The 13,531-nt window shown below is 44.7% G+C and overlaps 1 protein-coding gene across 1 annotated transcript; it reads left to right on the top strand.

The window, feature by feature from the left end:
* Positions 1 to 2,434: 2,434 nt before the first annotated feature.
* COX20 (cytochrome c oxidase assembly factor COX20) lies at positions 2,435 to 6,412 on the top strand. The gene is made up of 4 exons (XM_086460936.1): positions 2,435 to 2,481; positions 4,679 to 4,793; positions 4,937 to 5,000; positions 5,590 to 6,412. The coding sequence occupies exons 1-4, from the start codon at positions 2,449 to 2,451 to the stop codon at positions 5,729 to 5,731; spliced, it is 354 nt and encodes a 117-aa protein (XP_086317062.1). The 5' UTR covers positions 2,435 to 2,448; the 3' UTR covers positions 5,732 to 6,412.
* Positions 6,413 to 13,531: the final 7,119 nt, after the last annotated feature.

Here is a 13,531-nt window from a genome sequence, read left to right as displayed (position 1 = left end):
AATTCCACACAGCTATTAATTTTAGAGCAACTTCTAAAACAGATGAAGCAGAACTGCGAGGTGCAGCAGGAAAGCAGATGAATGACTGAATACCAAAGAGGGGAAAAAAATTGGAATGTTATGTTTATGGCCAATGGGTGTATCAGTGTAATTTGGGTGATGTGGATATTTGGAATATATAGATAAATGGCACGTAGAGAAAACCACACGCTTCTCCTTAGCCTGTTCTCGACTATCAGACAGAAGATGCTCTATCTGTGTACTCTGCTGCCCAATATCTTAATTCCAAAACCATTTTCCTCTTTCAAAGCAAAAAAGATCTTTCTATTCTTCTCCTTCAAAATACGAACTTCAGCAGGCTAGGCCACCTCATTGGCAGCAAAAGCAGTGTCTATTTTTCACCATTGTGGTCTTGTTTAATCTCAGACATATTAGCATGCTCTGGGGATTCCTTACGATACTCCTCAATGTTTGTCACTGCTTAACAAAATGCAATTACATTTTTTAAACCAAGATAAAACCAGACATTATAAACTTTTCCAATGAGACATTATGCCAATAATGTTGTTTTTCACATATTATAGCAAATGTCCTATGTTTGCAGGACTACATACACAATGTACATTAGCTTTAAACAGGCTAAACTACTCACAATTCAAGCGATGTTTACTGATCTTTTTAAAACAGATAGTAAACGTATTGAATCAGTGTGTTCCGTGAATTCAGACCATTGCCTGCAAAGATGATAAAACAGTGATAGTTTGGGACTGCTGGGAAGGATTGAGACTTGTTTCTAATCTATCAGAGATTTACAATACCTTATGCAAATGCACAGTACCACTTTTCAAATAGTAAAGCACATTGTTTCCAAAATCCTGAAAACACAGAGGTAACAACAGAAAACTCAAATTTGCTTAATTTCAGTGTGCGAAAAAGACCGTTTTATTTAGCATAACATTAAAAAAACCCACATACAAACATAGTATTTAACAAGGTCCAAGGAGACCTCATTCCACCTAGGAAAGCAACATGTTTCAAGACACACTATTTTACAAATCAAAGAGCAAAACTACACATCTCTCATCCTTGTTAAACTTCATTGCTAAGATGGAAAAGGTCCTAAACTGAACCTACCCTGTAATTCACTACTTAGCAGGTACAGACTTGTTTTCTTGCAGCAAAATGTATTTTTACAGTATCTTGCAGAACTATAAAACTCTGTCCTACATTACTTCGCACCATTTACCTCTTGAGATATTACTACAGGCACAATTGTGTACCTAGGGGATCATTTCCAGTGTGTCCACCTGATTTAGCACAGGATTTGCCCCTGCTGAACCCACCAGTTTCGTCAAATTTGGTTGTAAATATCCCACATTAGACCATTTTCAAGAGCACTTCTTTTGAAACAGTTCATTCTCCACCTCCTCCCCCCTGTCACCAGGGTACTTTTCTGCGTTACACACTCATCTTGTCCTCATCCCATTCCAGCACTCCGGGTTGCTTCCTGTCGACGCTGAAGATAACCTCTCCCCCGCGGTGAGGACATGCGGTGTCGATATTGTTCAGGCTATCTGCCCCCCGAAAGCTCCCATAACCTCCTTCTCCCACTAGGTGCTACTCACTGAGCGTGTTTACTTCTCATAGTGCTGTTATTACGCTTTTAGCTTTTAATAACTCAGCTCAGACAGGCTGGGGCCTAGGCCACCAGGCCACTAGTCTGAGGCCAGGCCTCTCCGATGATTTAAGACACAGCACCGAGCAAGGAGCCGTTCCTAAGCCCGTTCTGAGGCAGGGAGCGCCGCGAATCGGGGGGCATACGGAATACCCGTGTCGTCTCCCCACGCATAAAGGGCCGAGGACACGAGTGACAAGGCGCCGACTTCTGAGGGTGCCAGAGCCGCCTCTCTGCACACCGCAGCGGAGTGGCGGCGGGAGGCAGGCGGCAGCGGCAGGGAGGGCCCGGCCTACCCTGGCCCACAGTCTGCGCGGCACCGGGCCCTCGGGTCGCTGCCGACAACGCTCCGCGGAGGAGCAGCGCGGAGGAGGCACCGCCGCCCTCCCGCTCTGCGCAACACCGCGCGCCACAACCGCTGCCGCCCGCACAGCGGAGGCGCGTGCCTCGGGCGGGAGGGGCGGGGCGGGCCGAGCGCCAGCTCCGCGCTCCCCCCGCCCCCGCCCCGCGTGCGTGCGTGCGTGCCTGCGTGCGCGCGCCCTGCGCCGTGACCCATTTCAGTGAACAAAGGATTTTGCTGGAATCTCAGCGCTAGACCTAAAATGGCGCCGGCGCGATCGCCCGCCCCCGCCCCCCTGTGGGCACCATAGAGATGGGGCGGGCCGGGGCGGATAGAGCGGCCTCTTCGCCTGCCTTCTCTGCGCGGCCGTAGTCCGGCCTCGCTGGTGCGCAGCGCGGGAGGGGGCGCGGGCCGGGGAAGGTGCTGTCACATCATGGCGGGCGAGGGCGACTCTGAGCCGAGGAAGGTAATGGAGGATGGGGGGGGCGGCGAGGGGCCCTTCCCGCCCCGCGCGCGGCCGTAGCCCTCCCCCCTCATCGGAGCGCTGCCTACCTCCCCTCTCCCCCACACCCGCCTCCGGCCCGGCCTGAGGCGGGCGGCTGAGGGAGCCGTGCCCCGACAGTCCCGCTTCGCCTCGCTGCGCGGCGGGGAAGCCCCCGGAGCGGCGGCCGGGAGGCGTCCCCCGTGGGCGGCAGGGCCGGGCCGCGTCCGTAACCCGCGCAGACGGGGGAGGCCGGCGGCACGTGAGGCCTTACTCGCGTTTCAAGGTTTCGCCGCCCGCCCCGCTGAAGCACAGCCGGGCGCTGGGAGGAGGAGGAGCAGCAGCAGCAGCTGTGCGGCCACCCCACTCCCAGCGCGTCAGTGCCCGTGAAGGCAGAGAGGGAACCCTGCGCTGGGGGCACGAGAGTTCATCGCAGACTCGTTGTGAACCCCCGCTGATGTGGCTCCAGAGGGAGTAGTTGGGGAACAATACACGGAAACCGATGGCGGTGCTGAGGCTCGGTAGGGCCAAGTGAGTGGGGTGGGGATTCTGTGTTTGTTTTTCCACCGACCCCTCCGCGGGGCTTTCTCTTTGTGGGTGAAACAGTGTCACGACACTTGAGCTTTTGTAACGCCAGTAGCTAGCAGTGGTTAGAGACATAACAAGTGATTTCAAGTGTAGCAACAGGTGAAATACTATTTTAAAAAGATGCATCACACTGCATGGATGTAGTAGGGATACCTTCTTAGCCAACAACAGCAACATATCAAGTGACTTCTTCCATATGAGATTACTTGAAATTACTCATTAGGAAATTAGACCAACATAGGCCAAATCCTTTTTGTCTCGCTTGTGTGCAGGGATTATGTGGAAACAGCTGATGGTTGTCCATAGGGAACATAGATAAAATTATTGATGGGGATTTCAGTAGTTGCGTCCAAATCCAGCTGTTGTCAGACGCGTGGCATCCCTATTACCACAGACATGTTTCACAAGGACTTGCCTCACAGAGTTGTCAGCCTTCCACAAACAGTTGACTGTAGTACTCCATCTTCAAAATCTACTTTGTCCAAATAGAATAGCTTTATAAAAAGTAAAACTATTTTAAAATCATCTTTCAAGATTTTAATTGTTACAGTTACACATGTGGTATTTAATGGTCTAAGGATTTAAACACCATAAAATGAAGATAAATTCTCACACTATTCATAACAAAAGAACGAATAGTAGAAAGTTGTGCAGATGTTGCTGTGGTGCAGCCACCTTAACCCTGACCCATGCCATCTTGAGGCCTTTTTGCATGTAGTTCTCCACTCCTGCTTGTGGTGCCAATGTATATTTGCAAGGATGTTTCTCAAGTGGGAAATATGAGTTGTAGTCAAATTAGAAGACTTGAATTGTGCAGAAGCCAATGTAGGCATCTCAGAAATGGAAAACATATTCGTTAGTGCACAGTTGCGTTTATGAATGCCACATGTAATTGCCATTTGAAAATTAAATAGAAAACCGATAGATATGAGCTAGGGTAGGTTATAGATGTGAGACAGAGTATGAAATATTTTGAATAAAGTTTACCAGTAGATTCATTTAAAAACTTTGGTGTTGTATATAGGAGAATTTCTGTGTGCAGCCCCTGGCTATACATAGGATTAGGTTAAAAATTACTCATTTATAAATGTTTATTCAGTGTTCAGTATAAGGTTCCCTACTACATGCACAGTCTCCAGTAATTTCACTTTTTTTTTTTAAAGCACATTTGCCTTTTCAGAAATTAAAATTAGATGGCATAACTAACTGCATAATTGATTGTGACCTTACCTGTTTGTTGTGTTGTGTCTTGTTTTTTAATAAAGATCCTGGATTCTTAAGAGTTTTCTCCCTTCCTTTTTTTGAGGACCATAAAGGAAAAAATGAAATATCTTTTATAATATTCAATAGAAAGGATGGATCAACAGATTTGTATGAAGTGATGTTGCCTAAATCAGTAGTTAACTCTTCCAAAACCATTCCTGATGCAGCTGTGCACGTTCATTTTTTGCTCAGATATAACCCTGAAAGTAGGAAATCCTCAAGTGGTTGGTTTTGACGACTAAGATAGCAAGATAGTTCTACAGTGGAGTTGGTATCATAGACTTCCACAAAAGTAATTTTTTAAATATGTGGTGTATTTTTTTTCTTACAGTCCTTTAAACTCCTAGGATTTCTTGATGTTAAAAGTGTCCCATGTGCGCGAGAATCGGTGCTCTATGGCTCCTTGGGATCTTTAGTTCTGGGTCTTGGACATTTTTTAGCAACTAGTAAGTACTTACTCCTCCTGGATTTTATATATTTATTTGCAAGGAAAAATTAGTTCCTATTTGCTGTTACTTTTTATTAATAATGGAAAATCGTCCAAGGCTTTTTCTCTTAATTTTTTGGTGGATTTTGGTTTTTCTTTCAGGTAGAGTTAGGAGATCTTGTGACTTTGCAGTCGGTGGCTTTATTTGCACAATGCTAGGATACTGGTATGTAAAACACTTCTTGAATTTTGACAGACCGATGTTGGCTACTTTGTACGACATGATGCCCGTGTGACCTTTCGCACTGTTTCTTGAAACTCCATAAAAAACTTGCCTGGCAAAATGTCCTTTTCCTTCTCCCCGAAATATTTCTTTCCTTTTTTAAAGGAAAAGAGTTCAATGCCTTTGAATTTTTATATTAATATTTATTTTTTAAACTTGTTATTGTTTCTTGAATCCTAAGAGATCAAATCACCCAGTTATTTCTGTCTTTCTTCTTTCTTTTTTCTTCACGTATGCCATCCTTCTGTTCCAGTTATAAAGGCAGCATACTAAATAGTCATGAAATTAAGATCCAAATTATAGAAATTAGCATTTTCTATTGGACTTGTATATCCGGCTCCACAGTGGCTGCATAATATTTCTCTTAAAGAAAAGGCAGTTATCCTAGTATTTTTGTTATGCATCACTTCATAATGAATTTTACTAGCATTATGGTATACGGTTTCAGCTTTTCAATTGGCTGAATAACTGGTTTGATACTGTCACTGATATAAAGCAAGGAATAATGTTTTCTTTTCATCCCCTCCTCTAGGTTTTACTGCAGGTACAATTTGGCCCAACACAGGATCCGGCAAAGAATGCTTAAAGAAGGAATGAGAAACAAAATTTTATTTGAAGGCAGTTCTTTTGATCCAGAAAGAAAACAAACTGGCAATGAAAGAAGCGATTCATAGTCTGCTATAGAGGAATCTGTGCTCGAATACAGCTTTGGGAGAAGGTGGTCCTAAAATGGCAGTCTTCCCTGTAAATGTGTGAGGTGCCAAAACCTGATAAATCATGCTGGTTTTCCTAGCAAATCCAAGTAAGAAATTCATAGTGAATCTGTTAAGTCAGTATACAAGCCTTTCTTTGTTTCGTATGTGTATGTGTATGACTATGTACACAGTTAGGAATGACCTCCTATTAAATGTCTGGGAACTGATGTGTTCTCTTACAGGGTGTCAGAGGATTCATGACAATGTTTTAGGACTGCTTTAACTTCCCTTATAAACAGAAAGGTTCGTTTTAGCAAAGCTGTAGTTACATCTCATTTAAATACAGGAAAATATTTTCATCAGCTGTTCTCTGAGTAAACGTATCCTTCAGTGCTACTGTTAATTGTGCTGTTTGTAGAATGGGAGTATTTAAACAGTAGGTGAAGGCTTTGCTTGTGCAAGGTGAGTGGTATCAGTAGCTTTTGTAAGATTTCAGCTGCAGAATAACTCCAGATAATTTATATACACTGTGAAGTTGAAGGATTTCAATTTTTGTTCTATCTGTGTGAAACCAAGAATAAAATCGCACTTTAGAAGCAGTGTAAGCTATGTAAGTAACTAATCTTTTTACTTGATTAAAAATCTTGCTCTTCTATTTAAGACATTTCCTTATAATTAGTGGCATAATAATTTACATTATTTGTAAGTAGCATGGTGTGTAGTTGTTTAGGTTTTTTTAAAGGCATGTTGTACTTGTATATTTCACTGTACATTTTTAGTTAAAAGAAATACCACTATATAATTTCAAGGAAACCATCTTATTTGGAAATACAGTGTTAGATCTAATGAGGTTCCTTGCTTGCTTCTGTCTACACCAGTGACACAACGTATTTACTTTTTTTTTTTTTTTTTTTTTTTCCACAAAATTACTTCTAGTATGTTATGCTATAAGCACTTTTTGGTCTAAAGGCACTCACTGAGCAAAAATAGTCTTTACCCCCCCCCCCCCCCCATACTTAGTCTGAGAGAGTTTGTGATCTGTTGTTACCTCAAATAGGCGTGGGGAAGTTTGGGAATCCAGATGTAAACAGCAGCATTGCTCTACTTATTTAGTTTGGAAATGTACATGAAAACACAACAAACATGCTATTTACACTAAGATAATTAACCTTCTACTGTCTGTGGATTAGCCTCTTAAAAGAAGAAAACAAACCTGTATACTTGCTTTCCTTTTTTTCCCCTCTATTCCTCCTGTTTCTTCTGGAGGAAACAATAGCAATAAATCTTATGGAGGGCATTCAGTTCAATAGTTTTATGTAAAAAGTCTCCAGAAAACTTGAGTTAGTGCAGTGAAACTCTCTGTCCTCATTGCAGAATCTAAACTCAGAAGTAACTGGTAGCTAACTCTAAGAAGAGAGAAATGTTTCCCTCAATTCTCTGTTGAGGGGGAGGGAGGCTCCTTCCCTTTGGATGGGGTGGGAGGTGTTGCTTTGTAAAGCCATTGGAACAGCAGTGGGAAACTGAGCGAGCCATGACCAAGGACTTAGCAAGCTCCTATTTTAATACATGGTTGAGTTCTTTCCTATCTGACCTAAGAAAGGGAACCGCAACCTAAGCAGGGGGTCTTTTTGGCTGCGAGGTCATAGTTCAGCTAGGGAGTTAGGAAACAAAAGCATGCAGATGAAAATTTACTCTGGCAAAGAGCAGTTGTAAAGAAAGAAGAGAATGCTGTTTTGTACTCATAGGAAAGAAGTTAGCATGCGTGTAATGGCATCCCTCAAAATGCGTGAGTACTGTGACTACGTCGAGAAGAAAGCAGGAGCATCATGATACTGTGTAAATTAATAAATATGGGGAAAACTGCAGCATCAGATCCTCTCGGGTGTTAATTGGTGTTGGTCTAAGCTGCTGCATTTAAGGATATTAGCTCAATAGCAGCTTATCTACAGTTAAGCTGTTCTGGCCAATAACTGAAATTCTAGATGCATCTGCATTGCGTAGATAACTGATCTAATACTTCTGCCTCTCTGTGCAGAATGTCAGATGAGTATGCCAGATGTTAACAGAAAAATGGGGAAAGGGGCAATATGCAGGCAGTCTGGCCAATGTGTTTGAGCTTCGTTATCTAGTAGAAGTTGAGGTGGAATTGAGCTAACCAAAAGTCAGAGCCTTTGCTGAATGTGGCGGGGGGGATAAGACAGGGAAACTGTGAGCACAACTCAGTTGGTGTGAAGGGGGGGGGCCTGCAGGAGCAGAGGGAAGAATGCTCATGGATGAACATGCAGGGGGGGGAAGTCTGGCATAATTCCTCGAAGCGCTGGCTACAGCTGCTTCTGCACCAGCTATGGGAAGTGAATTGAATGACTGATGGGTTACAAACCCCTGTTGAAAGGGTGAGGGACAGGACAAAACCCAAAAATCTCAAAACTATGAGTTGTCATAAACTGGGATATGTTCACCACAAAATAAAGATTACAGTAACTTAATAAAAGTAATTTTAACATTTGAAAACAGTTTTGTAGCTGTTTTTTAAACTAGTGAGCCGTATCCCTGTTAACGCTGATTTTTTTTTTTTTTTTTTTAAATCGGAAGTCATTAGTGGAAACACATTGGATGCATCTGTGTTTTATTATTGGACTTGATACCTATATTTTCTGCTAATGACAGATGTGATAGTTCTTGCTTTATTGAGGTTCAAAACATTCTTCAAATGAAAACTTACCAGACAGTTCGTAGAAGGGAAGTAGTAATTTTGAAGGTGTCTGTTTTTCATCCCTCTGAATGAGCCTTAAAAAGGAGAGAATGAAGTACAGCAGCTTGAAGCTATGAAGTTGCTAAAATTCTGTTCATTTTACTGACGGTTACATTACTTGGTCACTGAATGGCAACTAACGAGCACACTTAGTTTTTATCCCTGAAGTTAGTAAAAACCTCCCTTAAAGGAATCTTCAAACACCACCAAAATAAATAGATGGGTTTGTGGCCCCATTTGCTCTTGCCCACCTTACTCTCCTTGCTCCCTGCAGTGGTGATGTCTGGGGAAAAGGTGTTTGCCAGCCCCCTCCAGCAGGAGAGCGCACCAAGACCGGAGCGTGCTGCAGCAGCACACCCATCCTCTGAGCGTTTTGGGAAGGAAAGTCACTCTCAAGGCAACAGCCTGAAACGGCAATCTGAGGTTGATTGCCAGCTCTGTTAGTAGGGACATATGTGATCAGGTCGCCTTTGTGCTGCAGTGCCTTTCACTAAAGCAAATGTAATGCTTCAGCCATTGACAGCTGTGACAGGCTCAAAACCCGGGAAGTTGTTTGAAGGTGACATCAGAAGCCATTAGAACTGTCATCCCAAACTTACTATTTATGTTTTTACCCAAGCAGGGATTTTTGGGAGATGCTGGCTCTCGCTGCATTTTGCAGGCTTCCAGGCTATTCTGTGTGTCACCACCCACCCCAAATCCTCAAGTGCTGCAGAGGAAGGGTTGCCTTCTGTCACCGAGTCTGCCTTTTGGTAGGGTGATTTTTTTAGGCAGGGTGGGGAAGTACATTTGTTATTTGTGTGTAAGCAACCCAAGTAACAATGAAGTATATTGTGAACTCAGCTGTAATGAGCTCCCAAGTGAAAGATTTTCCCCAGCTTAGTAGACTAATTCCCATACTTCTCTCATTCCCATATCCAGGTGTTTAGCTCAAGAGCTCAGTGGTTACCAGTGAAAGTTGTTTGGTTTGCTGCATTTAAAGTTTGAAACATATATGTTGTTATTCCCTTGGAAAACTGATCAAAACAAAAGGTTTGCACTATGTTCAGATGATCAAGAAGATGATCCTTTGATTTATTTTTTTTAAATTGAAGAGCCAAGCATTAATTAAATGTCAGAAGTGGAGCTGAGTTTTAGTTAATGTGACTTAAGGCCTGGGAACATATATCCTTCTTAAGCTTAAAATGAGAATATTTCACTAAGCAAGTGTGGCTGCTAAACCTCCAAATGGAGGTGGGGGAGCGGGCTGATGAAGAGAAGGTAGAGCCTTAGATGAGACTATTTGAGAAGAATGCAGACTTTTATTCATGGCTAGCAGCACCCTAAGACTGTTTGTAGGCCCCCACGTTTTTACGTGCTATTTTTTTCTGCATAGCGTCATAGTTTGACTGAAAGCCATCCAGCAGTGGGTCTGCCTGTTCCTGTGGGAATAGGTTACAGCATCCCTGTGTCTACTTGTTTTAAAGATTAAGAGCAGTTTGTTCTGAGGAGGATATTTTAATGCTTCCAGCTTCTGTCATCTATCATAAGCAAGACTGCATCAGAGCCCTCAACTTCCCTGAACATGCCAGGAGCCCACTGGCAGTACCTAAGATGTACTGTGGGAGCAGACAATTGCCACTGCAGTGCTCTTCCACTTTAGACTGGCCAGAGCTCCAAAAATACCCAGCCAGTACTGTGGTGATCTGTTTAACAGAACCGAAGATTCCCCCTCTCTGTCTTCATGCTCTGGAGAGAATGAAACACATGCTTTGCTTATTTTTTAAACTCCTTGTTTATTTTGCTAAATGCTGTTACAAGGAGCAGCAGGTGCACTCCCAGCCAACATGGCTTCTCTCCCCAGAGAGCAGATCTTCATCGCTCCTGTTGATGGCAAATGGCTTGTGATCAGCTCCAGTGATCACACTGTGCATTTATCCATGAGATGTCTTGGTCTCTAAGCCTGCTTACATGTGCGTGACAGGTTTTTGGAGTTCACCTACAGGCTTTACAACTCCGGCTGGTACTCATGCTTTCCATCATCCAGGTCAAGAGTTCTTACCAACTTTACCTTTGCCAGGTGGCCAAACCCAGTGAAAAAGATCTTTCTCTACCACCTCATCACTGTGACACTGCACAGATGCTGCAGAAACAGGATGAGACATCCACCCAGCCCATTTGCCCATGACTCCTCCTTCTGAGCAAATTCGCTGTCAGGGTGCTCACAGTCCCTGCCAACAGAACGGTTAGGATATGTTACTGAAGCAATTAAAGGGAAGCTAGCATCCCCTTCCCTGTCAGCAAACATTCAGGCTTTGGCTGAGATGGTAGCAACATCGTTGAAGATGAAAAGCCAATAACTGATTGATTATTGGGCAGATACATTATCACAAAAGGCTGTGGCAGGAGTCCCTCATTGAGCAAATACAGAGCAAAAAAATTTCCAACAGCGTATTCCTTAAAATAGAGTAGATGTTCAGGCCCCCAAAGAAATCTGGAACTACCAGTGATTATCATCACATGCTGTGCTTATAACACTTTTATCCAACATTTAAAGCCTTTGAGGGTTACCCTGAGGCAGCATTGGGAAGCCACGACAGAACTTGTTTGACTCAGTTTCTTAGCTCTGATAGTATCCAAGTGCATGTTCTTCAGTAGCCGCCTACTCAGACTCCCAGATGGATAAAAAGAACATTTCTTCCTAAACCTCGCAAAGTCCCCTGGAACCACTACTGCACAGGGCTTCTTACCCCTGCTAACAAGAACAACAGTCCTCTCCTCCTCAAAAGCCAGTCCCCATTCATTTCTACTCACCATTTTCTGTATGACCATTCATCCTTCTACTAGGGACACCACACCTCAGTTTGTACACCTCTGTCACCCATGTGTGCACTCTCAAGATCATCAAAGTGGCTTGCAGAGTGACCACCTACCACACGGCCAGCAAGCCGCTCCCTCAGAATAATGTTCAGTTGAAGCAGAGCAAAGGATGCCCCTCTGCATGCACATATGTGGGCACACGTGTGCAGCCACACTCCCCACACTTCAGGAACATTCTGGGAACTGCAAGGCTGTGAGATGCCACAAACCACAGCCCTGTTTTAAATGGCATGCTGCTGGTGTGGCAACAAACCTGACAAAATTCAGAGTTCAGTTACTGATACATCAGCAACACCATCGGTCTACTGGTGACCTCCAGTTGGATCCACGCTAGTTGGAACGCTTAAGATACAGCCGCCATTCAAGGAGGAAACCATGCACTCCCTCCCTTCCCCCACCAGCCTTTCTGTTGCTTTCGTCAGTGTAATTTTCACTGGTTCTGGAACTAGAGAAGGATACTTGGTACTTGCAGCATAATACACCTTCCAAGGCAGTAAGCATCTATAAAAGCAAGATCATTCCTGAAAACTTTCCTTTTCGTTTTCTGCACTAGGATATGCCGAAAGAAACCGTTGGAGTCTTTTGTTTTGCTTCCGTGGGTGTTTCCTTAAAGGAAAAAAATAAAAAAGGACTGGCCGGCTGCCAGGCCGTGGAGGCACATAAATATCCAGGGGCTGTGCCAACATGGCTGCCGAAGCGGTAGCAGCAGCCCCCAACTGAGCATGTCCGGGAGCTGCTGGGGAGATCTTGGTTTTTTTGGAAGTGTCTCCTGGCCTCCACCTTCTTTGCTGCCACTGAGCAGACTGCGGAATTTCCTCAATGCCAAGCAGGGCTGGGCTCAGCGTGCTGGCGTGTGGACCAGAGCACTGGGGCACAGCGATTCCATCCACCTCCTCCTTTCAGAGAAAGCAGCCGTGTATGGGAGCCAGCCGGTTGGCTCAAGCACCGGCAACCAGCATGGTGCTCGGTGGCCCCTGCTCCCCACAGCAGATACGTGTTTTTGTAAAAAACGGGCAGGCAAGTTCGTACGAAAGGTGCAGCTGAAGGAGCGTCCCAGGTCTGGAAACCAAATGTGTTTTGTGACATTGAAGTGTTGCGTTCTCCTATAATGTAAGTACTGAAATATTTCTTGCTGCGCTGTCACCACAGCCACTTTCTCCAAGGTCTCTGAGAGCAAACAGGGAGAACACACATGACGTAATTTGCACAAGTAATTTACAGCTAGTGTTTCTTTGAGGTGCGTGGCTTACTATTTAACAATTTAATAAATTATCTTTTAAATTATTATTATTGTTATTATTACATGGCGACTACTTGCATAATAGAGTGTACACCAGAGGCTGGGAAGCAGCTATATCTGAATAGCTGCCCTGCTGAAAAGGATAGGACTTAACAGTGGATGCCAAATTGAACATGGGCCAAGGGAGTGTTCTCACTGCAAATAAGGCAAACCACAGTCTGGGCTCCATCGGGAAGTATGTGTCCAACAAATCGAGGGACCCACTTGCCCCCAGTACGTGACACTGCTGAAGCAGTGTGTCCATTTCTGTCCAGCTTTGGGCCTCTCGGTCAACAAGGATGTTGAAAAACCGTGGAGGCGCCAGTGAAGGGCTCCTGAGGTGTTCGGGGAGCTTGTGCGCATGCCCTCTGGAAAACCGGTTAGTCTGAGGAGGCGCAGGCTGTGGGGTGACCTAATCACCGCCTAATGTTACCTGCAGGACAGTTACAAAGGTGGAGCCAAACACCTCTTGATAGTTGCAGATGACATGGCAGGAGCAATGGCCACAGACTCCAGCTTGGGAGCTTCAGGCCGGACAGCAGGACACACTGGTTTAGTACGAGGGCAGTGCAGCATGAAGAGGTTGCCGAGAGAGGTCGTGTAATTTCTGCCCTTGCCAATTTTCAAGCTTTAGCTACACAAATCCCCGGCTGACCTGAGTACTAGTGCCAGTCCTGCTGGAAGCAGGAGGATGGACTACGTCTCCAGAGGACCTTGCGAACAGCATTTCTGCGACCTACTGAGAGACAGAGACTCTGCAAAACCCAAGGCAGAAAAAGCCCAGTGTGGTGCAGAGGACCACCCACACAATAAAGTCCCCGTTTGCTTTCAGGAATTCATTCCCTCTGATGTAGTGCTCGCAGGCTGGGCTGGAGGCCCCGCAGCACCC

This window comes from Leptosomus discolor, chromosome 2, assembly GCF_034619465.1.
Source record: "Leptosomus discolor isolate bLepDis1 chromosome 2, bLepDis1.hap2, whole genome shotgun sequence".
Lineage (NCBI taxonomy): Eukaryota > Metazoa > Chordata > Aves > Leptosomiformes > Leptosomidae > Leptosomus > Leptosomus discolor.
This window is presented reverse-complemented; position numbering and strand designations above follow the sequence as displayed.